This window comes from Sitophilus oryzae, unplaced genomic scaffold (genome assembly GCF_002938485.1).
Source record: "Sitophilus oryzae breed Bouriz unplaced genomic scaffold, Soryzae_2.0 scaffold_1507_pilon_pilon, whole genome shotgun sequence".
Classification (NCBI taxonomy): Eukaryota; Metazoa; Arthropoda; class Insecta; order Coleoptera; family Curculionidae; genus Sitophilus; species Sitophilus oryzae.
In genome coordinates, this window is record NW_022146178.1 from 1,217,528 (window position 1) to 1,244,679 (window position 27,152).

The 27,152-nt window shown below is 30.8% G+C and overlaps 4 protein-coding genes and 1 long non-coding RNA gene across 5 annotated transcripts; 3 read left to right on the forward strand and 2 right to left on the reverse strand.

Annotated features, from left to right (window-relative positions):
- The first annotated feature begins 136 nt into the window (after nucleotides 1–136).
- Nucleotides 137–2,162, forward strand: LOC115878267 (dual specificity protein phosphatase 19). The gene has a single exon (XM_030894708.1). The coding sequence runs from the start codon at nucleotides 1,312–1,314 to the stop codon at nucleotides 1,879–1,881; it is 570 nt and encodes a 189-aa protein (XP_030750568.1). The 5' UTR covers nucleotides 137–1,311; the 3' UTR covers nucleotides 1,882–2,162.
- Nucleotides 2,163–9,810: 7,648 nt separating this feature from the next.
- Nucleotides 9,811–20,803, reverse strand: LOC115878268 (protein melted). Its single transcript, XM_030894709.1, has 19 exons — nucleotides 20,766–20,803; nucleotides 20,440–20,665; nucleotides 20,248–20,384; nucleotides 20,044–20,129; nucleotides 19,810–19,972; nucleotides 19,550–19,724; nucleotides 19,333–19,496; nucleotides 19,066–19,275; nucleotides 18,594–18,757; nucleotides 17,836–17,982; nucleotides 17,560–17,670; nucleotides 14,530–14,722; nucleotides 14,161–14,386; nucleotides 13,471–13,616; nucleotides 13,177–13,407; nucleotides 12,960–13,088; nucleotides 12,419–12,605; nucleotides 12,235–12,356; nucleotides 9,811–10,334 (listed from the first exon to the last, which is right to left on the reverse strand). The coding sequence occupies exons 3-19, from the start codon at nucleotides 20,377–20,379 to the stop codon at nucleotides 10,059–10,061; spliced, it is 2,862 nt and encodes a 953-aa protein (XP_030750569.1). The 5' UTR covers nucleotides 20,380–20,384; nucleotides 20,440–20,665; nucleotides 20,766–20,803; the 3' UTR covers nucleotides 9,811–10,058.
- A 48-nt stretch (nucleotides 20,804–20,851) lies between these two features.
- Nucleotides 20,852–22,127, forward strand: LOC115878270. The gene is made up of 2 exons (XR_004049486.1): nucleotides 20,852–21,317; nucleotides 21,433–22,127. It is a non-coding gene; the product is annotated as an uncharacterized LOC115878270 (long non-coding RNA).
- Nucleotides 22,128–23,856: 1,729 nt separating this feature from the next.
- On the reverse strand, nucleotides 23,857–25,332 carry LOC115878272 (lys-63-specific deubiquitinase BRCC36-like). The gene is made up of 5 exons (XM_030894712.1): nucleotides 25,189–25,332; nucleotides 24,808–24,958; nucleotides 24,547–24,757; nucleotides 24,281–24,490; nucleotides 23,857–24,226 (listed from the first exon to the last, which is right to left on the reverse strand). The coding sequence occupies exons 2-5, from the start codon at nucleotides 24,922–24,924 to the stop codon at nucleotides 23,979–23,981; spliced, it is 786 nt and encodes a 261-aa protein (XP_030750572.1). The 5' UTR covers nucleotides 24,925–24,958; nucleotides 25,189–25,332; the 3' UTR covers nucleotides 23,857–23,978.
- A 247-nt stretch (nucleotides 25,333–25,579) lies between these two features.
- On the forward strand, nucleotides 25,580–26,959 carry LOC115878273 (intraflagellar transport protein 20 homolog). The gene is made up of 3 exons (XM_030894714.1): nucleotides 25,580–25,987; nucleotides 26,038–26,192; nucleotides 26,279–26,959. Exons 1-3 carry the CDS (start codon nucleotides 25,867–25,869, stop codon nucleotides 26,390–26,392), a joined length of 390 nt encoding a protein of 129 aa, XP_030750574.1. The 5' UTR covers nucleotides 25,580–25,866; the 3' UTR covers nucleotides 26,393–26,959.
- The last annotated feature ends 193 nt before the right edge of the window (nucleotides 26,960–27,152 follow it).

Genomic DNA, 27,152 nt, shown 5'->3' on the forward strand with positions numbered 1-27,152 from the left:
CGTGTAGGACCGGCTTCATTAAAATGTAATTCACCAGAGATGTATTTTTTTCTATTTCTAAAACTAATATGTTTGGTTATCAACAATAATTTGAATCAACATGAAAGCTTATTATTACCTGACATTAATCACAGAAAACAATTCCTTTTGTCCTTATACCATATACGATCGAAAAACAACGGCGTCAGAGATGGCTCTGAAATGAATTTTCATTTATTACGTAATAAATATGTATTTACATTTCATGTCAGTAAAACGCTTTACGGTATATGAAAGCGTTTATTGAAATTTTCAAATTCAATAAACACTCAATGTTAATGCTGTCTCAAAATGATTGTTTATACCGTACGATTGAAGAATAACGTCCAGGTTGGCTTGGAACGGTAATGTTGTAATGTAGTCGACTATCATTTCCAAGTCACTTTTGAAGCCGTTATTTTTTCGATCATACCAGATCATACGTAATTTTTATATGTTAAAGATTGAATACTTAACTCATAGATTTTTAAAAAATCATTAAAATATTTTGAAATTAATTTTAATTTGCTTGTAATAGAAAACCTAAATTAAAAACTCAAATTTGTTAATACATTAAGCATATTTTAGCATAATTAAGCATTTTTTAGCATATACTTTTGTGCGCGCTAAAAAAATACACTTCAAAAGTACATGTTAAAAAAATGTTTTGCGCGGCGCGGCGCACTCGCGTGAACGCACCTTTAGATAAAATCCTTGAAATATTTTTTTAATTTTCTACAAATTATTGTATTTTTACTTTTTCAAAAATCAGTTAAATGAGCAGATTTAATTTTTAAATAACCTGTTAAAAAAGTCGAATAAAAATAAATTTAAAAAAATATGATGCTATTATTTTGTGTAAAAAGAACTTTACATTAATACTATCCACATTGTGATATATGGCTTCTGAAGTATATTCATCGTTTAATCACTTTTTCTTCACTATTGTAACGTAACTTTAGCCTATGCTCTGACAGACAATTTTCAGTCGGTCGACTATTTAGATGCCGATTTGTAACCAATGTATTTTTATGGAGCCGCGCTCACATGCAATCAAATAGTCGACCGATCGGCTCTAGTATTAACTAGATCTAGTAATGAACTAATAAAAATTATTTTCAATTTTATGACAAAATTTAAATTGAAATATTTCTTTAAAAATTGAACCACCAAAATTAACATGATTGTGTCTCACAAGAATCGTATTCTGGCAGAGTACACTCAATCGTAAGTTTGTAATTAGTAAGTCTAATCTGATCAGTAACTCTTTAAAAAAAATAGAATCCACACACCATGAGCTTACTAGAACAACTAAAAAATAGCCGATCTAAACTAAAACCCTCCGAAACTGTCGTCACTTACCAGAACGGTGAAAAGTTTGTCGAAATCAAGTCGGTTATCAGAAAAATCGATGAGAAAAGTCCGGGGTACGTAGTTGACACCAAACCAGATAGCATACCAGCCCAAATCATCGAAAACCTGTTCCTAGGCTCTCAAGATTGCTGTGATAACGGTGTTCTCGATCTGAATGACATTACTAATGTTTTAAGTGTTGGAGTGGAAGCTCCAATCAAATATCCGAACATCACTTACAAATTCGTCGAAATATTAGATTTGCCCGACACAAATTTAAACCAGTATCTTGAAAACTGCATCAGTTTTATTCAAACAATTTTAGATAAAGGTGAAAAGGTTTTAGTCCATTGTAATGCAGGCGTTAGCAGATCTGCATCTGTTGTGATTGCCTATTTAATTTTAAAGAGAAATTTTAGTTTTGAAAAAGCCTATGAAACTGTAAAAATGTCAAGAAGTTGTATAAGGCCGAACGACGGGTTTATGAGTCAACTGAAATTGTTAAGTTAAAATGCAACAGTGCATATATAAAAACCAGTAAATGTAATGATTGTAATTCCTGGTTGAACCTGGTTATAAATAATGCTAAAAATAAAAATAATTCTGAAAATGTGTTAAAATTACCTAATCCAGATGTAATAAGCCAGATTGTGACGTTTATGAATGAACTGAAATTGTTAACAGAACATTGTTCAAATATTGTTTTAAGCTATTCAAGCATGTATAAACTAAAATGTGTGTACCAAAAAAATCAATAAAGATTTATTATTGTAAAACTGTTTTTGTCCTGGTATGAAATGAATATGAAAAATTATTCTTGAACCTGAAACTAGCGTTAATAGATTATTATAATTATACCGGGTGCTAATCCCAAAAGTGGCTCACCCCCTATAACTTTTTTATTTTTTCATATAAAAAAACGAGATGTGGTATATTAGTAAATGACATAAATTAGGATTGATTGACGTATTCAATTGTTTTTGGTCACTTCCTGTTTCACCGAAAATGACTACAACTTTTGATTTTTAAATGGCACCCTCGGTATTTTTTTACTTTATTCGATAGAAAATGACATTCTGAATAGAATGACATATCATATGTCAACTTTTGACATTTTCGCTTAATAAAAAATCGTATTTTAAAATTCAATCTAGAGTGCCATGGCTATGTTAAAAACACTAATTCTTAATCAAGGAGCCTTAGAAAAATAGATTTGATCGTCTAATGTTTTTACTGTCTTCTCCTGGCCAGTTCGTCGGTTTACAAGCAAAACACACTTAGTCCAAAAACGAATACATTTTAATGCATTTTTAATAAACTAATATAGCTCCATTAGCTCAATATGAAAGTAATTTAAAAAATAAACTAACAATTCTTAGAAGGTATAGTATATTTTTCCTGGATATAGATCTATATTCTGGAAAAAATCTAGTCAAATGATATAAATAAATCAAAATTAAAATAATTGGACTTAAGTGTGTTTTGCTTGTAAACCGATGAGTTAGAAAATGATCAAATCGTATTTTTAATCATATCTCAATTTTTTCAAATGTAAAATGTCGTAAAAAACATTTTTTTACGAATAATTTGATACTACACACTTGATATTTCGAGTCAAATTTTTGTTACGAACCGCAAGTTATAATGTCAAATAAACCATATGCGAAAATGTCAAAAGTTGACAAATGATATGTCCTTCTATTCAGAATGTTATTTTCTATCCAGTAAAGTAAAAAAATACCGATGGTGCTATTTAAAAACCAAAAGTTGTAGTAATTTCCGGTGAAACAGGAAGTGACCGAAAACAATTGAATACGTCAATCAATCCTAATTTATGTCATATACCTACTAACATACATATCTCGTTTTTTTATCTGAAAAAGTAAAATAGTTATAGGGGTGAGCCACTTGCCTAAAATTAGAAATATGTTATTTAAAATAGCCAAAATTTATGAAAACTTTGTGTAAATTATAACCAACAGCGAAAACATCACCACAGATAGAAATACTAAAAAACACTATTTATCATCATGCTTTAACAGAACAAATAAAAGAGTAGTGTAGAAAAGCAATTTTTATTGTGTAACAAAGACTATAAAATGACGGAATGTTCAATAAGTAACAGCCAAAAATATACAAGTATAATTACCCCAGTGTATAAACATCTGAATGGAACATATAGATTCATAAAAACATATAGGTATATAACGTTAAAAAAGTATTTACAGTAATCAGATCAAAGGTATAATACATTAAACGCTAAAATTGCTATTTTTCGATAATTGTATAGTTAAAACAAAACAAAAAATAAAACATTTAAGTACTTGAAGAGTTAAAATTAATATATAACTATATTTTAAAGGAATGTGACACTGTTACAATAGTCTTTAAAATTATTACAGTAATGACCAACTTCCATAAAATAAAATATACATATAGGTTAGGCTGTCCGTTATTTCCCAACTTGACTCTTTTTTTGCTGCCGCCCTCTGAAGTTTTTGTTTTTGGTCTAAAAAAATTATCAAACGTAAACAAGCTCTTAATTTTGAATTTAAACCGTGCCGGTATTATAATCTCCAAAGCAAATGAACCTACAGCTTCGACAAACACAAAAACATACAAATACAAAAAAAGTCTCCTTGACTTTTTCCATAAAAACATTACTTTAAAAGTTATTCCCGGTCAAAGTTGTGCACAATACAATACAATAGTTTATAATCAAATTTTTATTGCGCCTTTTGATTTTGATTAAAAAAGGACCTAGAGCCATACTTTTCTAATGAAACAATATTTCTTTACCAACTTTAATATGGCAAACTAATTTTGCGCCATCTATAATCAATTGACCAAAACTATAATTTAAGGTTATTGTTTCATTGCGTTTCAGTGTTCGTAAATATGTGTTCCAATTGAAAAGAATGAACAAATTTCGAGTGTTTTTTATCTTAAATATTACTTGCATCGAATTAATTAATTAAAATTATTAATTAAATTAAATTATTAATTAATTAAATTAAATTATTGATTAAATTAATTTAATTAATTTGATACAAGTATATTTAAGATAAAAACCACTCGAAATTTGTTCATTCTGTTCAACTGACACACATATTTTAACATATTAAGACAATGAAACAACAACCTTAAATTTTAGTTTTGATCAATTGATCATAGATGGAGCAATATTAGTTTTCCATATTAAAGTTGGTAAAGAAATATTGTTTTATTGAAAAAAGTATGGCTCTAGACCCTTTTTTAGTCAAAATCAAAAGGCGCAATTAAAATTTGCAGTGAATGATTTGGTTTGGTTAGGTCAGGTTAGGTTAGGTAAAAATTTGATTATAAACTATGTGCATAACTTTGCCCGCGAATAACTTTTAAAGAAATGTTCTTATAGAAAAAAACCAAAAGGACCTTTTTTGTAGAGCGTAAAATTTTGTATTAGAGTATGTCTTTGTCGAAGCTGTAGGTTCATTTGCTTTGGAGATAAAAAATGAAATGGAAAAGGTCAGAAAATCCCATGTTATTTAAATAGAAAAAGTATCATGATTTAGAGCTTGTTTACGTTGGATAATTTTTTTTAGACCAAAAACCAAAACTTCAGAGGGCGGCAGCAAAAACAGAATCAACTTGGGAAATAACGGTCACCCTAAAAGATCGCGCACACTATACCTGCACGGACCGGCACGGACCAGACCAGTAAAATCTACCGGTGAAGGTGACCGTGTTATTTAATAGAGTAGAGCACACTAGACCAGTACCAGCACGTACCGCCACAAGCCACGACCGTCAAAACAGGTCGTGTCGGTCAGGGACAAATATGACCGGCAATATTTATGCCTGGTCGTGCTGGTCCGACCTAATGTGCGCACCGGCGAACCAGCACACCTCCACAAACATGCAAATATTGAAGGGTTTGTCAGTATTTCGAGTACGCTAGCTGGCTCAAGTTGCATGATGTAGGTTAGATTTCGTTTATTTTTGTTCGAACCTTTAAATCGTTTTAAATATGAATGAAAAAAAGCTTATTTTACTGGTACAAAAGTATTCAGAGCTGTGCGATACGAGCCAAGCATTTTATATATAGAGACCAAGAAAGAAAAGATGCAATATGGGAGTCGATAGCAAAAAAAAATAATTAAATTTGATTTGTGACATTCGAAAATATTGGAAAAACTTTTCTTCGAATCTTTTTAATTCAGGAAACAAATAATGAAATTCGCCATATTGCTTTCTCTTTTGATTTATAGGGTGAACCCAAAATCTTCTTTTTTTCTTAGCTTCCTTCTCTTCCTCCTCTTCTTCACACAACATGGCTAAAATAATAATTTCTTCTCTGAACTACTCATTTTCAATACTTCTATGTTGCACGCTCTAGTAGTTGAGCCTTGACAACTGTACTTTTTTCGAAACTCTCGCTTATGTTGCTGGTCTGTGGCGGTAAAGTGTGCGATGTCATGCAGGATGCAGGTTTGTGCTGTGCTGGTCCGTACTGGTCCGTGTAGGTATAGTGTGCGCGATCTTTTATATAGTTACTCAAAAATGATTTTATATGAGATGAGAAGCATTCTTTATACCATCTCGGTAATATACTGAGTTTGTCATTTATATAGAATGTCGCAGGGGCAAATTATTAGGTATTGAGAAAACTTGAGAATTCTGTAATATCATCGGATATATCAAAAAAACTAATTGTTTCTGTAAATATATACAACTACCAATTTTAGACTTAACAATAAAATCCAACGAAGACAACGGCAACGCCTTGTTAGAATAATATTACTCGGTAGTAATAAGAACAAAATGAGAAAAAGTGGTAATGATAAATTCTTAATCCTTGTTATTAAATATCATTTTGTTGCTAGAATTACCACTAATTGATATTTGCTAACATTTTTCAAATAAAATGTTAACACTGCCTTGCGACATACTCAGGCATTTTTTTTATTTTCTAAATTGACCATTAAAATGTATTATGCTATAAATCATATAGGAGAACATAAGGCAGTTTAAAGCTTGATTTAACGAAAATACTTATAACAAAGAATATTATACTAGAGTTTCCGCATCTAAAGATGAATCCACCTCGTCATCAATGACACGATTGCACTGCGACCCTCCCGCCATAAGCGTGAGTTGAGATATTTTTATTCAAATGCTATAGATAATATTGCAAAATTACTTCACGCGACCCTGCTCAACACCGAGTCTGGCCTCATCTTTAGATGCGGCCACCCTACATTATTCTTTGTTCATACCTAAAGAAAAACAATTTCTAATGTTTCATCGTAAAAATAAATCTTCCGACCAACACGACGTAAGGTGTTGCAATTAGGGAATACAATCCCGCAAATGCGGGATCCCACTGTGATTCCGCGGGATCAAATTTGCGGGATTTACCGTGCGGGATCTGTGAAATCGACACCAGGGGATTCCCCTTGCGGCTTGGCCATTAAAAAAAAGTGAAACAAACAGGTTAGGTATAGTCTATAAAATGAATAACTTTGAATTTTGACCGTTATTTTTTACCAACATAGCAAATATAAAATCCCTCTGTCAAAAAAGTTACTGATATTCTTTAAATTGAGTGCCTGAACGAATCAGATAGGTAACTCTTTTTACTTTCGTGAAATAGAAAAGGAAAATAATAAAACAAGTGACAGTTCTTCCTCTTCTTACAAAAATCAACACGAAATGTCATAATTGACAAAAGTAAAATGTCATCAGCTTTAGACATTTCTAAATATTAGACCAATGCCGTCTCTAATACATCAGCCACGGAGCGAGATTTATGACGTCACGCTAGTTAGATACTACGGATTAATAAATATGTTGTAGAATACATGAAAAACATAATTAATCCTCGTATTTTTGGTTCGTATTTTAAAAATGATGTTTTATATACATAGTATGCATAGTACATAGTTTACATGAAATATACATAATATACAGTTAATAAATACAATATAATATATACCTATTTATAGTAATAAATACTTTGGCAAATAAACTATGAACTATACAAATGCAGCAAATGTTTTTAAATATACAAATAATTAATAGGCGGTACATAAGATAATGGGTAAAATGTAAAATATATTTTAAATTTTGGGGTTTGAAAATCGACCTAATTTAACAAAAAACATTCAATATCTATAAATAGTGATTATAGTAGTGAATAGTAAGTTATATAATAGTGATGTATTATTATTTGCATTAACAAAATTTATTTATATATTATAATGTTTACTGCAATTAATAAACTAATATAAACTTGTCAAAAGATGACCACATATTTTTTAAATTATTATTCTTAACACAAAAAACTATCTACATTGACTATGGAGTACGATTTCAGCCATATTGTAAAACATTTGCTGCTTTTGTAGGCTCATAGTTTATCTGGCAAAGTATTTATTACTATAAATAGGTATATATATATATATATATATATATATATATATATATATATATATATATATATATATATATATATATATATATATATTATTGTATTTATTAACTGTATATTATGTATATTTCATGTAAACTATATCATTTTTAAAATACAAACTAAAAATACGAGGAATAATTATGTTTTCCAAGTTTTCTACAACATATTTATCAATCCGTGGTATCTAACTAGCGTGACGTCATAAATCTCGCTCCGAGGCTGTTCTATTAGAGACGGCATTGCGTCAGCATGGCCGCAAGTTGCTAACCTAATAAAATTAACACTAGAAAAGCCCGCGGGAACTGTCAAATTCAAAGTTATTCGTTTTACAGACTATATTAGATTTCTTTCTGGCGTGCGTAATGAAGAAAAGCGTTAACTACTTGTGGACAATTTCGTCGAATAAACTGCCGGACATAATTATCGGGACAAGCAAAATTTTAGTGTAAATTTGTTAATAGTTGAATATCTCTTGAACTAAAAAATATTTTGGGATGCGGTTTGGACCAGGTTTTAGATGCATCTATTGTGATTAAGATACTCTGTGATTTTCGAAAATATATTTAGCGAATTCTGGTATACAGGGAGTTTTATACGAGTGTGAAAATTTGGTCAAGAATCTTTTTTATCGCAAAATTACAGTTTTTAAAAAATCGACATTTTTACCAAGTACGACTAATCTGTATTAAAATTGGAAAAAAACAATTTTATCGTTTTTTTATTTTTTTTTGTTTTAAGGAAAATACGTTTTTTCGAAAAATATGCATTTTTAGTCATACGATGGTCCTAAATGGTACATAAAGCTTTGTACATTCTGCATATGCCAAAAAATTATTGATATAAAGTGTATCTAAAAGCAGATAACTAACACAAATTGAAAAAGAAACCTTCAACATCAGAATAATAATTTTATTTATAAAATAAGTCGATAAATTATAATAAGATTTAAGTTTATTTAATATTAAATATATTTTTTGAACACCCTGTATACATCGGTCCAAATTTCTGTTCAGCTAGTTTAAGATACACACTATATCAGTATATTGTGGGCCTATACAAAATGTACAATGCCTTTTGTACCATTTAGGACCAAATGTATGACTATAAATGCATATTTTTGGGAAAAAAAAACACGTATTTTCCTAAAAACAAAAAATTAAAAAAAAACAAACACCAAATTGTTTTTTCTAATTTCAATACAGATTAGTCGAAATTTCGATTTTTCAAAAATTGTAAATTTTCGGTAGAAAAAATTCTTGACCAAATTTGTACACTATTATAAAACACTCTGTATACGAGAATTCGCTAAATATATTTTCGAAAACCACATAGCATCTTAATCACCACGTGTTGCGTCTAAAACCTGGTCCAAACCGCATCCCAAAATCGGAGAGAGAAAAGAAGAGCATCCCGCGGGTTTACGGAATTGAGATTTTGGTGCGGGATTGCATTCCCTAGTTGCAATGTTGTCATTTGAACTAAAATTAGGGAAATTTTTTTTTCCTTATTTATTTTATCATTAGATTACAATTCTACAAAGTCAAATTAAAAGATTTTTTGGTATTTTATCGGGATTTCCGAATAGTTGTTGAATATCAGTTTTTTTATGATGTGCATCAGAAATTGTTTTGTATTAAGTATATTATACTAAATCATTCGTTTGATTCTTTTGATTAAATATACTAAAAAATACAGCATGCCGCTGCAATTGCATTGAAAGTTTTGTCGGCGTAATAAACACAGCTTTTGCCGCCAGAGGAGGAAATACCGGGTGCGCCTCAAAAGTGGCTCAACCCTATAACTTCTTTATTTTTTCAAATAAAAAAAAACAGATTTGGTATGTTAGTATATGACATAAATTAGGACTGACTGACGTATTCAATTGTTTTGGGTCACTTCCTGTTTCACCGGAAATTACGACAACTTTTGTTTCTTAAATGACACCTTCAATATGTATTTACTTTATTCAATAGAAAATGACACTCTGAATAGAATGACATATCATGTCAACTTTTGTTTTTTATCTGAAAAGGTAAAAAGTTATAGAGGTGAGCCAAAGCATTTTTAGGCAAATTTATTTAAATTGGTAAAAAGACACAATCTCCTTATTTTGTAGATCCCTTCCAATGGCCTAAAACTCCTTGCGGACGTTTTAAGCCTGATATCCTCTGTATCTTTTCTATATTTAATCTAATTTAAATGATTTACTCTATTCGTCAAATACCTCCTTGCGTCAAATATGCCCCCTGCTACCTCCTAAGCCTCTAGCAGATAGACTGTTGCTCTTTGCCCTGTTATTTTCGTTGCTCGCCTGGCCACCGGCTTCTCTGGAATGTGCCACGACTATACTAAGACACTGCACCCATTCTTCGGCGTTTTTCCCGTCGCTAGGTTTCAAAATTAACGTTTGGTTCTCGGTGAAGATCTCGAACGCTTTGGGTATGTTGCGGGAACCCCTCGACACACGCACCGATCGAATTTGATGGATATCGATAGATTCACCCCCGCTCTAAAAAAATATCGATATAGATACTGAAGTGCTTTAAAAATATAAGTGAAGAAGTATAATTATTTAAATTTAATAACAATAAAGATTTTGACAAAACACCTGTCAAAAGGAAAATATGATATAGTTAAGGTCTGTCCAATGATCGTTTAACGTTATGTCATCATTATACAGGGTGTGCATTAGAAGTTTCTAGAGAACCACAATATCTAGATCGGAGATTTTTTGCACATCATTGTTTTACAACGAGATCTATCGATTAAAAATATTTTCAATATGGCGGCACTTCCGGAAATACCGTAAGTTGACAGCAACTTTCTTATTTTAAATGGGTGCCCCCATTTTTTATTACATACTTAAATTCTCTGTAAAATTCTATGAATATTGATGTAAAACACTCTATTCTAACATTAACCGTTTTTGAGAAAAAAATTACTTAAAATTTTTGGACGAAAAAAACTACCTGTCAAAAAAATTTGTATAGCCTAAAAGTCAAATTTAGTGATTACCACAGCCACTGTGACATAAAGAGAAGGCATGTGGCTATCTATTTCAAAAATTAAATTGTTCAAATGTCATATAATAATGGCGGTAGCTGTCATGGAATTGAGTGATTAAAAAATTATCATAAATCATTTTTTTCAAATGAAAACCCTCATTTATATTTCACTAATGAAACGGGTTTTCAATTCGTTACTTTTTAACTAAACATATTCCTGTACCTAAAATAAATCGTTTTAAGTTATGTATTTAAGATTGAGTTTGAAAACCTATATTTTTCTTGATTTTATCTAGCTTCCTTTGACATTAAGTGTCAAACGGTCAGACCATTTATTTCCATCTGTCAGAAAACGAATTATTTGAATTTCTACCTCCCTTAAGGGCTTAAAAAGTGTATTTATAAAAATATATCTCGTATTTTCGCTCTTTAGTGATATCTAATAGTTGATATTAATAATATTCCCTATGATCGAAAAAAAGAGCACAAAGTTGGCTCGAAAATGATGCTGCCTTATTGAACAAAGCGTCACAATATGACATGGGCAGATCTATTATTTTACCTCACTTGACGTTTAAAGTCATAGGCTACTGGTTAAAATCATGAAAAATATACGCTTTAAAACTAAATCTTAAATAACTCAAAAACGATTTATTTTAGGTATAGGAACATGTATAGTTAAAAAGTAACGAATTGAAAAGCCTTTTCACTAGTGAAATAAAAAAGTGGGTTTCCATTTGAAAAAAATTATTTATGATAATTTTTTAATCGCTCAATTCTATGACAGCTGCGGCCATTATTATATGACATTCGAACAATTTAATTATTGAAATAGATAGCCACATGTTTTCGCTTTATGGAACAGTGGCTGTGGTAATCACTAAATTTGACTTTTAGGCTATACACATATTTTAGACAGGCAGTTTTTTTCGTTCAGAAATTTTAAATATTTTTTTCTCAAAAACGGTTAATGTTAGATACAGAGTGCTTAATATCAAAATTTGTAAAACTTTACAGAGAATTAGAGTACATAATAAAAAATGGGGGCACCCATTTAAAATAAGAAAGTTACTGTCAACTTCCGGTATTTCCGGAAGTGCCGCCATATTGAAAATATTTTTAATCGATAGATCTCGTTGTGAAACTATGATGTGCAAAAAATCTCCGAGCTAGATGTTGTTCTCTAGAAACTTCTAATGCACGCTCAGCCCGGGACACCCTGTATATCTAATAACCGTTATAAGGCGTGTCTGAGATCAGTTCATATTGTTTACAAACATCAAATACGTTCAGAAATTAGTAAGTGAATGCGTTCCGATTTTATTAATATGTTTTTTTAACATAATTGTTGGGCAATTGAATAAAAGATAAAAGAGACAAATCGAGAAAGAAAGAGCAACTTACCGATCCTTTACAAGATAAGTGAGCACCAGATAAAGTAAAATATCTTGTTCGCCAGCGTCTAAACAACCTCCATTTTCCTTTCTTTTCCTTTAACTGGCCCTCTATTACAGGTTGAGTGTCTCCTTTAAAAATTAATATTTATTTAATTAAAATGATGGTACCTCAGAGAAAATGAAACTGTTACCTTTCAAAAAACCTACAGCTCTTTCAGGGTGGGCACACAAAAAGCAGCACCATTTTACTCCGCCTATAGTGCTGAGGACTCCGCTACCTTCCAGTTGGTCAATTGACCCTCCAATGTTAGGCGGACACACTTGAAATACATCAAAGTATCCTGCGTGTCTTAATTCGTTAAGAATAATTTCCTGATCCTAAAAATAATAGATCGTTTTATAGCACTGAAACAACTAAGTATAAAAACATAAAATAACCTCAGAAAAGCACAAGAAACCTAGAAGCAGCTCACAATAGATCGCAATGGAGAAGAATTATAAACTCAGTTAACAGCGACAACCAAAAAATAAAGAGGCAACAATGCCATGAGATTTTTGAATGTCCGGAGTGCGGTAGACAAATAACATCACGTATCGGGCTTTTCAGTCACAGAAAACCTCATGAAAGAAAACGCCTTGCGTGACCATCTTCTGATGCGTGTCAAATACTCGTCAGCGAGTAATGGCAGTATGTATGTATGTAGATATGTATTATCTTCACAGTAAACTTACTTTTGAACAAGGAAACGCGCTGGTTACCAGAGTCAAGAACGTCTTATTTTCCGCTTTCAAAATGTCCCAGCAATGTTTTAAACTTGCTACTTGAGTATCTCTGGAACTTAAAGCATGGGAATGTCTCGCCTGAAAGTATTTGTAAGAATTACCAAAAAGATCTGGATATGACAAGAAATGAACACAAAATTTAATTTCAACTTTATAAGACACTTACTTGCAATGAAATAAACATTAGATGGATCCAAACGCGCGGGTTCCTAGTGCGCATGGTAAAATAAGTTTTTGAGTATAAACAGTGCTGCCCTCTAGCCTGACACGCGAAATGTAACTTTGCCGACTTTTTCTGACGCCTCTCCTCGATTGTACATTTAGCCGGAGAAGGAATCCTCAGAGATACTTTTGCCATGTATAATTTAATTTTGTCTAAATGTTTCTCACAAAAATGCTAGAACAGATATATCCTCGATTTAAAACAAACCCTTGTCAAAAATGCCAAAGCATGCTTCACCTGTATAGTGTCTCTCATTGGATAAGGTTCAAAAACGCTCATTCTTTGATTGGCAATTGAATTTTGATTGATGAGGGTTACGCTAGTGTTATTGTTATTATTTCTTCTAGAGATCACAGTTGTAGGGCCGGTGACATTGACATTTCCTATAAATACACGGTAAGCATAGAATATTATTTTATGTCAGTGTATTATAAAGAACTCACCAAGAATCCTTGTAGGATAAAATTATACAATAGATACATTATCGAAAAAGTTAGTTTTCTAAAATAATATTATGAAGTAACAAAAAAAAAATAGCAACAACAATTATTGAAAACGACAAATTATTTTTATTAGACCCACTCATAGATTAAGTTAAATATTTTGAAAACATTAATAATTTTTTATAAAGTTAAATTTTGTTGCAAAAAATTTGGCTCGCGTGAGAGGCAATCTATGAATTCTCCCATTTATAGATCTGATATAATTCCTATATTTAAGTCTGCCCAACGAGCCAAAGAAGATTTTGACAGATGATATCCAAAAATCTTTAATCTACATGTGAATAAAATGACAGACGAAAATTGTCACTGTCAGGTACTCCCTCGTTGGACAGACTATAATTTTATCTGTAATTACTCAACTTAAGTCGCTAAAATTTCTTACAAAAAAAACTATAGTAGTTATTAAAATACAGTTAAAACTCACCACTTCCCATGGAAGAAGGACCATTGACCGCATTAAACGACGAGTTAAGCATCTCAGGCGGCGGACTGCTGGGAATTACAGAGATATTCTGCGTGACTGAACTTGTTCCCGTAGTTAAAATATTCACTTGGTTACTACTCACGATAGGACCTGTATATCCAGAACTGACCGTCACCAAATTATTGTTAGACATAGGCGGCGGCGAGAGAGTTGGTGTTATACTAGACTGTAAGAAACAAAATAATAATAATGTTATAAAGAAAATACAATACATAAATAGCCAAAACTTGTTAACTTGTCTCAAAATGATTTGTATCTTATTGGAAATGTTGTAGCAAACTTTTTGGCAAACCCTGTATAAATACTTACAATTTGATTTGTCAGAAGTGTCAATGGACCTTGGCTTAACGGTCTCTGTATGCGCGGAGGAGATATTGTAGTGACCGTCACCCCTCCACTGGCGACTCTTACATTTGAACCGGTCCATTTCATGTTGTTGTTGGCAACAATAACAGGGGAAGAAGGTAACGGATATTGTGATAATGGAACGTTATTAATTTCTCTAGAAACATAAATATAAATGTTGAAAAAAGATTTATACCAATCATAGACTTAAAATAAAATATAGACTGAGCATCTCATTCATAAATAGTTGGAACATGCGGTCAGACAATGTCTTGTTATTGTTATGTTATTGTTTTAGGTTATAACGAGTGCGACACGAGCGATAGATAGGTTGTCTCTGTCGTAACGGTCGTTCCCTGAAGACTCTGCCGAGAAACGCAACACTGTCTTTCGTTTCTCAAGTACACCTGAACTCTCCGTATCATAGCCGGGTAATTTTTTTTATTTTAATGAAGCTATAATTAAATTAAAAATATATCGTTTTTAAACTTTTTTATATTTTATTAAGATTTAGGACAGCTTTTTTAAATAAAAGTTTAGAAAAAACGTCTTAGAGTCCAAAAAGGATAAAAATAATAAAATACACGTCAGAGAAGAAATTTTATAATCGAAATTACGTAATTTTTGAAATTAATAATAAATTATTAATTTTAGTCGAACATTTACAACCCCTAATATTAATCAAAACAGGATCTATTCCACAGATATAATAGAATCGGCGACAGGGAGAGAAAAAAAAAATATGATTGTTGTAACTTTTTTTCTGGTTAAGTGATGTCTTATTATGTAAATTAGAGAAAACATAAATCTGTTCCATTAAAGCAAGGAAGGTGATAGGAAGAGGATAAAATGAAAACTACATTTATTTAACTCGGTACTGTCTTTGTTATACCGGGTGCGTTTGGTTTGGTTTGGTTTGGTTTGGTTTGATTATTGTTTTAAGCTAGTTCGGTTTTAGTTCGGTTTGGTTATTGTTTTAAGCTATTCAAGCATGTATAAACTAAAATGTGTGTACCAAAAAAATCAATAAAGATTTATTATTGTAAAACTGTATTTGTCCTGGTATGAAATGAATATGAAAAATTATTCTTGAACCTGAAACTAGCGTTAATAGATTATTACAATTATACCGGGTGCGTCCCAAAAGTGGCTCATCCCCCATAATTTTTTTATATTTTCAAATAAAAAAACAAGATTTAGTACGTTAGTATATGACATAAATTAAGATTGATTGACGCATTCAATTGTTTTTGGTCACTTCCTGTTTCACCGGAAATGACTATAACTTTTAATTTTTAAACTGCACCCTCGGTATATTTCTACTTTATTCGATAAAAAATGACACTCTGAGTAGAATGACATATCATATGTCAACTTTTGACATTTTCGCATATGGTTTAATTGTAATTGTAACACGCGGTTCATAACGACAATTTGACTCGAAATACCAAGTGTGTGGTATCAATATATTCATAAAAAAATGCTTTTTCCAAATATGCTAATGAGTCCCCTTGTTCCATTTGAAAAAATTGACATATGTATGATTAAAAATACGATTTGTACATCTTTTAACCGGCCTAGACAAGACACGAAACCTATTAGACGATCAAAACTATTTTTCCAAGGCTCCTTAATTAAAACTTAGTGTTTTTAACAACACCATGGCACCCTGGATTGAAATTTAAAATACGATTTGTTTTTAAGCGACAATGTCAAAAGTTGACATATGATATGTCATTCTATTCAGAGTGTCATTTTTTTATCGAATAAAGTAGCAATATACCGAGGGTGCCTTTAAAAATCAAAAGATGTAATCATTTCAGTGAAACAGGAAGAGACCAAAAACAATTGAATACGTCAATAAATCCTAATTTATGTCATATACCTACTAACATACAAATCTGTTTTTTTATCTGAAAAAAATAAAAAAGTTATAGGGGTGAGCCACTTTTGAAACGACCCGGTATATTAAAAAATATTGTTTCATAATATCATTTTAAAAATCTTGTATGTTATTTTAGACTCTGAAGATAATTTTAGAATAAACCGGAATATATTTGTAATAAAAACATTATTAATTATTAACAGGGTTATAATTATGATTTTGTTACAATGTAAGTAAGTAAATAATGTAATGTAAGAGAAAAAAATCAGATTTTACATTTTACTAAAATATTATCTAAATAAGCGCTTTTCTACAACAACGCCACTGACTCCTAATGGGTAAATTGAGACTTGCCTACCGGTCGAAAGTCGTTTCAAGACTTAAATGGATTATTTAAGTCAAATTTCTTGCAAATTTGGCACTGGCGAACCATATTTTATAGTTCTTGAACAGAAAAAATCAATAAAATAAACACTTAAGGACTACAAGCTAAGAAAATGCGTTAATACAGCCGGGGACATAGCGGCAACAAAGCTTTACCGCACACGTGCGACGCGTACTACAAGGTTATATACGAATGAATAGGCTCCCTCGCCTCTAATCGGTGTTGTCATATTGTAAAGAACTTATCCTTTTTAAACAGTATCCGACTTATAATTTAGTAGTATAAGGACTATTTAATACATCTATGGAATATTAAAACCTAATTTATTAAAATGTAGTATTAATATCTCAATATATGTGTATAACAAGAAAAAAAATATTGATAATATTAAAGACGTGACAACATAGGCTGGATGAGGAAAGCTCGGTCGACTGTACCCAGAAGTAAACATATGTACAAAAACGATTGTTTGATCGCGTTGAGATGTAAATAGTGTAGTCTATATTTTATTTTAAGTCTATGATACCAATCTATTAATCTAAAGTTGTTTCTTTTATCTATGAGTCTGGGTGTCATTACAGTCATCCCTCATGTGCTGTCAGTCATTCCGTGACTACAACCGTATTTAAGCATGAACTGTCAATTTTGAAATAAACCAATTAAATTGCATAAAATCAACGACGGATGACGCAAGACGGATGCATGTAAACCTACACTTAGTTACCTTGAGGTACTCAATTTTGTCATGCTTTTATGAAGACCTCCAACAGAGCCTCCTGCAACATTAAGTCTAGTCATGCTTCGATGAGTGTTGGAATTTTGTCCAGTATGTAATCTGAAAATATTTCAATATTTTAAGTTTTATTTATAGCCCGACAGTAATCTTATAAAATTAGGGTGCCAGTGCCTATACACAAAACTATCAATCTATAGGAATCTTGATAAATAATAATTCATACTCACAGAATTGTTTTTATATGGCAAGTTATCATTCACTCACCTGCCTGTACTTCTAGAATCCCCTAATTTAGCTCTTCTGGTATATCCAGTGCTTTGAGACATATTTTTCTCAGTTCCAGACATTCCTCCAACTTTCACAATTGTCACACCACCAGATGTCACTTGACTCTGAGTTAGTTGATTTGTACTAAAATAACTTATTGGTAATACAGCAGATTATCACTTCTATCATCATTGGTAGAAGCAGATTAAATAAATAAATGTATTATTTATTTAAATATTGAGAAGTCATGAGCCATCACCAAAACAGCATGATTAGTCATACAAATGTCTGTCAAAAGACAGAACAGATGATTTCAACAGACAATATACAAATTATAACGATAAACAACCGTCACTGTCAAAACTCTATAGTATAAAAGACTATACACACCATTAGGAGCGAGTATAAAGTGTATTCAACCATCATTCAACGTTACATCATACACTATCATACTCTTACTTTCTGATAATTTTTCCTGACGTCATTTTGTAAATATACGCACATTATTTCTATTATTTGTCACTTTATGTTTGTGGTTATGATCCTAGTGATAGACATCGAGCAGTGTCAAAGATTAAAATTGACTGCACTGTCAAACAAAATTAATTCAAATCCGTTTGTTACTAAAATATTTATGAATAAAACTGATATGTGTGCATCAGGTATGCCCCGAAAACGGATATTAGATGTATAATGATGACGTAACGTTGAAGGGTCATTGTATAGACTACAGGATTGTTAGGTTAGGTTAATACCTAGTGTGATGTCTTTGTCTAACTCCGGCCAGGACTTTTTCCGTAAATAATATTGGATAGGAACTGCACAATAAAGTAGCTTCTCTTAATAAAGCATTCTGAGATCCTCTATCTGCTTTTGGAAGATATTCCAAAACAAAATTTAAAGCATCTTGAGCCCTATCCTATAAAATATAGCCTAGTTACAATAATAGCATATATATAAGGTGTTTATTCTATTCTGTAAGTATTTTAAAGTCTGTCCAAAGAGGCAGAGAAGATCCCGACAGACGATACCTGAAAAATGACAGAAAATACCATGTATGAATTAAAATGACAACACAACTGTCACTGTCAGGGATTCTCTTTTTGTACAGACTTTAGTAAAAAAAAATTAAATATTTAGTATTTTTAAAAGACAATATTAATATAAAAAATTAACATTTCAAAAGTCTCATTGTATTTTTAATAATTTACAACTTAAATTTTTTACCTTGCTCAGTTTTCCAATAGCCCCCATAACTTGAGCTGCCAAACAAACAGTTTGCGGATGTCTTTGGGCTGCCTGTTTCATCGAAACAACATGATCTGCCAATAAAGCAGGTTGTTTTTCAGCCATATGTAAAAATATCTGCAGGGTTGGAGCAGCAGTAACTGAACTAGATAAGTACTCACATAACTGTGGTACGCTGGCTTCCAGGAGCTAAAATTATTTCATTTAATGCCTTGTAGGTAATAAATTAAAATGAAAACCACATACTGATGGTTTATCTTTAGCCATTAATGAGAATAAATTTAACAAGGCCAACTTTTCCTGGTTGTCACAGTGGGGTAAGAGTGAAACCAAAGCCATTGCATGACCTTGGAATGGATCAGGAGAAACTTCATAAATGTTGGGCAAAACACGGCATAACGGATAGTTGCCTAAAATATACAATATGCAAATATTTTAAAGGTTTAAGAAAATATAAATATACCTGAGATAATTGAATCCATAATAGGTTGTACATGAGGTGTAAGTAAGCTTGCATGTTCCATTGCTGCTAGTGATAAATAAGATGCCATATTTCGAGACAGTTCCTTATTGCCTTTATGTAAGAATTTGACCGCAACAGGTAGTGCTCTTTGCATAACAGATTTCTTGCTGTAATTCTAAAATGGAAATATTGAATTATAATTGAATGATTTATGTTTATAGACAAACAAATAGACATACAGCTCAATTTATTTTGTTTACCTTAAATATACAAGAAATAATATCACTTGAGATCTTAGCATGTGGAGGATCTTCATCTCTAATAGATACCTGTAAATTGTGATGCAAACATGATTCTAAAAGGTTTACCAGGGCATCACAATGCTGCTCGATACTGCCTGTTTCTCGAATGCATGATGTTACCCTAAAAAATATCTAGGTTATAGTTCATGATTTTAAAATATTATTAATAGAGTAGGTATATTCTTTTCAAACCTGGTTATACAGATTTCTACGACACTTTGATCATTATCATTGTTAACATAGTCTGGTAAGGAGGCCAAACCTGTAATTTCTTTAATCTAAAAAAAAATCAGAAAATTTAGCATAATAGTATATCGAGTGTGTAAAAAAGTGGAAATGCTATACATTTTTACGCTTAACCAATTTAATTGGTGAGAAATATATTAAACAACTTACCACATTAGTAAGATCATTAACAATCACAGAATCTGGTACAGAAAACAAATCTCCAGCTCTAGACAAGTCTCTGTTTTTCAGTACTTGCATAAATAATTCGTGCATCTTTCTATTAACTTTTTCCTCATTCATTTTCCCTACAATTTATAAGTTCTACAATTTTTTTCCAAAAACAAATATGTAAACACATACATTGTCACTAATCATTGTACTATCCATAGGCACTCATTGATCACATCTGTTTTCAAAATAAACTCGAATCTTTAAATGCTGTGGACTTTTTCATGATCTCTTGAATTCCTAGGATACTTTAGATCATTGAAAATAACGGTTTGGCACTAGTTTTTACCCAATCACATGATTTTTAGGTCGTTTTAACAGTAACTTGACGGTCGTTGACTTTCCAACTTCTTTAATCCTGAAATTGCGATGCCGGTGAAAGTGAAGTGGCATCGTCGCAATATGGTTTAAACAGTGTTGCCAGCTCGATGAAAATATCCTTTTCTTTTTCGTCTTACCCTTGATTATAGATGATATAGATAGACAATGATCGGATGCTTTGGGGCTCTGTTCACCAGGTGGCGAGGGCTCCTGAGAAGTTTTCGTATTCCCCTACGCTACAATCTCGAATTTTTAGGAAAAGTGGGATTTCTCACTCTCTAATTGGTCGATTACTAGAGTTTCCTTATTAGGAATGATTTTACTTGCCGTTAGTTAGGGTCATGTTAGAGTCTTTCTTAAAAACAATGCGTATCTAAAAAAAATTCTGGGCTGAATATTTAAATCAGAGTAATGACAAAATTCCCAACATTCCATTTATTACCAAAAAGAATAATTCGACTGCATAATTAAGAAAATAGAGACGATAAACAATCGAACAAATTTTGAACGAAAAAGGAGCGCGCGCAAACTGTTGTTGATGAAAGATGAAACCTAACCTCACGCGATACTTCAAAACAATCAAAATCTGAAAATAAAAGGGAAATTCAGAAATTCCTAGGCCAATATTGATTTTCCAGGCATATATTGCTTTCAGAACTATTGTGGAACTACCGAAAATAATAGGACTGGTAAGTACTGTAATCTACTGTAGCAAAAATTATAACATTTCTTCGATATAAATCTATGTAGGTATGTTTTTAATCGTATTTATCGTCTTTTAATATCAATTACGTTCTGTTTTAGGGTTAACACGATTGCCATTGTCATAGAATTAGTGACCTAACAGTTAAATTAGTGCATATAATATCAAAATATATTGCTAGAAGCAGCAAGCTAGAAAATATACCAATCAGTCAACTATGAATGATTTCAAGCTGGACATGCTGATTGAATCCACTAGATGCCCCAAAAATTAGGACCACAAACCCGGATGTTCCTAAAAAGTTGCTAGTATTATGCATACAAGTGTATTAAAAGAGGATGGGGTTACGTGATACGTAACAATAGATACCAATTCCTTCAGTTGATCATCGAAGGAAAGATTAAGGGATAGAGAGGATGTCATGGCTTGGTAACATCAGAGAGTGGATGGGACTCAAGACAATGGAAGATCTACTCCATGCAATATTAAATAAAAAAGTGGACTAATGTGCTCATGCACATCCATTAGTGGATTTGCAGCCGAAGTCTTAAGAGACTGACAGCTAACATTAAATAGTGATTTGACAGTGGTTATCAGTGCAAAAAATGTGATATGTAATTGTTTTCTAGTGATAAATTAATGATTAACTAGAAACTTGGTTTGTGTTGGAACAAAGGAAGCCTTATTTTTTATTATGATAAGTTAAAGAAGCGGGTTTTTGTTCTACAAAGATATAAGGTATGCTTGATATACACAATTGGTTAGGAAAAAAAAATAAAATTAAATAATAAAACTACATACCTAGTCTTATTGAAAATGTTTTCTTTGTAAGTTTAAACTCATTCTAAATCCAAGAGAAGATACCGATATCTAAATTCGACTAAATTTTACTTGATTTAAACACATAAATATAATACCTACGTACGTACTAATACTTACTACAACAAGTTTATGAACCAAATTGATGGAGTGATTTTAGTATTTCAATTTGTTCAATTTTTTCTGTTTGTCTTAGTCTCTTGAAAAAATATTTTTAATGAAAAATAATTTCACAATGAACATCACAAAGAAAAAATATACATACATACATATATCGCAACCCTAGTGAATAAAAAGAATTTTAAACCTCCTAAAGTTTTATAAAAAAAAATACAGTGTATCTACACAAGAAATTACCATTTTTTATAAGAGTATTAAGAACAGAAGATAAATATTAGCAATTTTGGCGGCTTATTCTTAATTGTAAACTTCAGAATAAATCTTTATTAATTAATAAATGTGTTTAAAATATATTATAAATTCTTACAAACAAACAACTTACGGGTTCATACACTAACACTAACATTATGATCTTTAGTTCATACAAAAATCCCATAGAAAAAAGTACTTGCAGTTTATCCCCAATTTTCCAGTCATTCTTCCTTTCCCTATAAACCTTATTGAATAACATATATAAACATTATCGAAGTATCTAATATACAGTATATCCCTGGATTGTCTTTACAGAAGCAGTTTTTTATTAACATTTAAAAAAAATGCATTTTTCATAAAAAGATTTTGCTTGTCTAAATGGTTAATCCCGTTTATTCTTTGTCAAATTTCCACACTGTTTTAGAGAAAACTTGGGGGACATACTGTAGGCAAATTTTCCAAATTGTTTTCTTTTGTTTATATAGATAAATATGGTCTTTTGTTCATATTTACAATAAAAATACCATTCAAAATTAAGAAAAAATATTTTTTTCCATTGATTACACTTATTAAAATATGTAGAAAAATTCTTCAGGAAAACTAAAACTATTTTCAATGCGTATAATTAAATAATTCTTATATTTTATATTTCTAATACAGATCTAATTCAATTAATACCTTGTATCCTTGTCTTGTATTCATATACAGGGATTAATAGATATAAAATAATCTTCAATATTGAAAAAAAAATTCTGTACAATTTAATTTCATTTTATTGAAAACATTCTTTCTTGTGCATCTGTTTGGAAGTTAGCTCAAAATTTTATTTAAAGATATAATAATATTAAAATAAAAATTTCTCTGTCAAAAATTGCTTCTTTATATATTTTTTGCATGGAAATAAAATTTGTGCCCGACCAAGGTTAAATCAAGGTTAAAAACTCGGAACTCGGATTCAGAAAAGAAAGTTAAAAATATACTGAAATATACTATTAAACCTAGATCCGCCCATCTCCCACCATTTTAATTGAGGGGTAAAATTCTTGGCGATTTTCATTCATGTTTAAGGTTCAAAAAAAGGCCGCATGGTGGCAGCAGCTCACAATACCCCTCATTGTCAGACTATATTATATATAGACAAGGGTCTTACTTTTGTTAAAATTATGGAATAATCTAATTTGCAACACTTTTATTTGGCGGATATTTAAACATTAATAGCATTATTTAGTCATTGCGATAGTTTTAAAATACGCCTTTTTATGACAAAAATATATTCAGGGCATTGTTTACATGATTATTTACCAATTTCACAATAAATAAATAAAACAAAAATATAACAAAAAATCACTTTATAATATATATTTTAGTGATTACTGATATTCTTAATTAGGTTTTTAACAAATATGTTTTAAATTACATAAAATGATTGTTTATAGTTAGAAAACGAATATCCCTTTTAGCTTCTTTGTGATAATAGATCTTGCTTAATGGTTTCTAGTTCCTTAATTCTTAATTTGGTAGCGTTTAGTCTTTCTACTAAGTCGTCGCACATTGGTCTCGAAACTTTGGATACTATATGGCCCAAAGCCAGCGTCTTGAATGCCTCATTATGCAAACGAGCAATTGGATCTTTTGTTTCGCTATCTTTTACGCTATGACTTTCCACTTCTTCTTGTATTAGAATTTTGGGTAAATTGGCAATACCTATAAAACCTCATTGCATAAAAAAGTCTTTGGAATGGTATTATCAACTTTTACCTTCTAAGTTATATAGGTGTAATGGTGTGTTTTCAATTATTAATGGTACTTCACGTCTTTCCAATTCTGAACCACCTGGCTCTTGATATGCCTGAAAGCAAGTCAACTGAACCTGATTGCTTCTTACTCTAGGATCGTTTTGGTAGACAGAAAATATTAAACCAACAAACAAAGAATCCATCATTTGGTATGTTGCTTGAGTTCTTATATCTAAAACAATCTTCGTGAAAGAAACTATAAACTTTATAGACATGTTTGCAACGTACCTACATGGCTAGGCCAAACTGTAATGTGAGGATGCGAATGATACCATCCTACTACTCTCATAGGCCTTTTTAACTCTGACGCTAATTGCTCTGCATGCATGGAAGCACCACACAATTGTTCAGGAGATATTTCAACTCGATCAGGTTGTTTATCGCTTCGATGGAGAATCATGCAGGCTGATATATTAGATATACATTTTACTTCGTCAATCTTCAATAGATACCAATAATATTTTATGTTATATACAAGGTCAATCTTACTTCTCCTATAAGCAGGCCCATAATTTCTTGTTTTTCAGTTGTAAGGGCATGCTGAATGCAGATAGCGTAAACATCAGATGAAAGTATCACCTTCTGTAGATATTTCTCTGGGACCATTTTAAATGTAAAACAGTTTTACTTTTAGAGAGTACTAGAACAGTATAAAACAAACATATACAACAGGAGTTATTAAGTATTAATCTATTCTGTAATCCTGATAAACATTGATAATAAACATAAGTCAAGTTAAAAAATCAATTTATGCACTTTAATTACAAACTTTTGAAAAGTTTTATTAGGTTTTAATAACTGATAGATATATAAACAAGGCTGATAGTAATCTTTCCTAATAAGCAACAATTTTCCTCCCCAATTACTTACTTAGTAATAGAGAATCATAGATAATAGAGGTACCTAATTTTACAGATTTGCAACAATTATACAAATTCAAATTCAAATTACTAAAAAGAGATATTAAACAATATTAAAAACAATAACATGTCATAATAACCACAAAAATTAAAATGATGGAATCTTGTCACCATAGATTATAGATTAAGGTCACTCGTCAATTTTGATTTTGAATTTTGACAGATTCATATACACTGTGTGCAGAAAATATACTACTGTGATCAAAAGGTATTAAATTAATTGATTCATTAATCATTTTCGTAACGTTTTGCCAATTCTTCGAAAATCCACACTGCATGATTAAGTATACCTATAACAACACTCCATGGTGACTCATGGTTAAATTAAAATATTAAAATTTATAAATACCAATCGATTAAGGAGATTATTTTAAATTATCCCAAATAATAACAATATGGCATTAATTAATGAAAAATTGTACAAGGATCACTAAAAATATTCCCCAGTCATCGCCATTTATGGCTATGGCAACGTCGACTTTTATACCGTATAATCAAGGCGTATAATATATTATGCCGTATATTTTTCTGATGACACCTTGATCACACTGTATCTAGTTGCTATGGTAATTTTTAAGTTTACATACATACACATTTTTTAATTTACCCAAGAAGAAAAAACCTTGCGATGTCAGATTTATCCGTATACGGAATTTATTTTAACGAAATAGATAAAATATGTATATTAGAACCTGAAGCACATAAACAAACCAGCGATTTGAAGGAACAATGTAATATTTATATTGAAAGTATGTTTCTAGAAACTCTTTAACTTAACATTAATTTAACTATTTTCAAGAAATTGACGAATTTGAGAATATCGCCAAAAGAATTATAGTAATGGTTGAAGAGTTAAGTACAAAAATTGAGTCTCAGAAAATTCAAGCTATTGGTGCAAGAAATATGCTTCAGGGAATGGAGAAACTTAAAGAAAATAATCAGCAGCAACTTCAGGTTTCTAAAATGCTTCAAAGTTTAGAAAATATAGTTAAAACAGTAAGTTTTAATTTAATAATTATAAACATTCTCTCTTGTTTCAGGCTGTAATTAATGAATTTTCAATAGAATTGGAAAGATTAAAAATTCAGCTTCATTCCCTTCAAAAAATTGAGATGGAACAAAATGAAATAATAACACAACTCACGAGATATTAAAAACTTACTCAATACTTTTATTTTAAGTGTACAACAAATAATACAATGATAAATTAAACTAACCAGAAATTATTTCTATACAAAAACCGCAACTCCTACAACTTAATATTAAAAAAAATAGGTATAGAATGTCGCCATAATTCATGTTTATATTGGTACTTGATTTTACAAGCATAAAAAAATAATATAAATTAAGTGCCATTATAGGAATATAATTATTCTGTGCATTGGAATATAATATTTTATAAAATCATATACTGGGTGAAAAGAAATGTTGTACAACTGGCAAATTGTTCAGTGATAAACTGTTATGACTTATGATGAGAATAATCAGATGTCCAAACGATTTTGTAATCACCCAGTATATCATATAAAGTAATATACATGATAAATGTATATTTAAAACCAGTTACTAAAATGCGGTTACAGTTTTGTGTCATACTGAAAATGTAGTATTTTTAAATAAGAATCTTTAAACATATGTTTACCATATTATGGTACTCAGCATAAATACGTTATATTTTGCTTGATGTTTATTGAATAAATCCCGAACTTATTAAATTGAAACAGAAGGCACCTTCATCATGGCGTGTTTTTACATTTAAAAAGAAATACTAGTTACAAAATAACGGAATAACCAATCCAGAAATTTTAAATCAATTATAATTTTCAGATCTTAAGATGGAACTAAGAAATATTCAGTTAATAATGAACCTACACAAAACAATAAAACATAAAATTACATAATTTAAATAAATAA

Coding starts and splice junctions, on each gene's coding strand:
- LOC115878272 (XM_030894712.1), bottom strand. CDS start 24,924: ATGGTCCCAGAGAAATATCTACAGAAGGTGATACTTTCATCTGATGTT. Junction 24,758..24,807: donor TGGGCCTGCTTATAGGAGAA/GTAAGATTGACC, acceptor TATCTATTGAAG/ATTGACGAAGTAAAATGTAT. Junction 24,227..24,280: donor ACACCTATATAACTTAGAAG/GTAAAAGTTGAT, acceptor GAGGTTTTATAG/GTATTGCCAATTTACCCAAA.
- LOC115878267 (XM_030894708.1), top strand. CDS start 1,312: ATGAGCTTACTAGAACAACTAAAAAATAGCCGATCTAAACTAAAACCC.
- LOC115878268 (XM_030894709.1), bottom strand. CDS start 20,379: ATGAATGAGGAAAAAGTTAATAGAAAGATGCACGAATTATTTATGCAA. Junction 13,617..14,160: donor TCCTTCTTCCATGGGAAGTG/GTGAGTTTTAAC, acceptor GTGTATTTATAG/GAAATGTCAATGTCACCGGC. Junction 13,408..13,470: donor CAATGAGAGACACTATACAG/GTGAAGCATGCT, acceptor TATCTGTTCTAG/CATTTTTGTGAGAAACATTT.
- LOC115878273 (XM_030894714.1), top strand. CDS start 25,867: ATGTCAGATTTATCCGTATACGGAATTTATTTTAACGAAATAGATAAA. Junction 25,988..26,037: donor ATGTAATATTTATATTGAAA/GTATGTTTCTAG, acceptor ACTATTTTCAAG/AAATTGACGAATTTGAGAAT. Junction 26,193..26,278: donor ATAATCAGCAGCAACTTCAG/GTTTCTAAAATG, acceptor CTCTTGTTTCAG/GCTGTAATTAATGAATTTTC.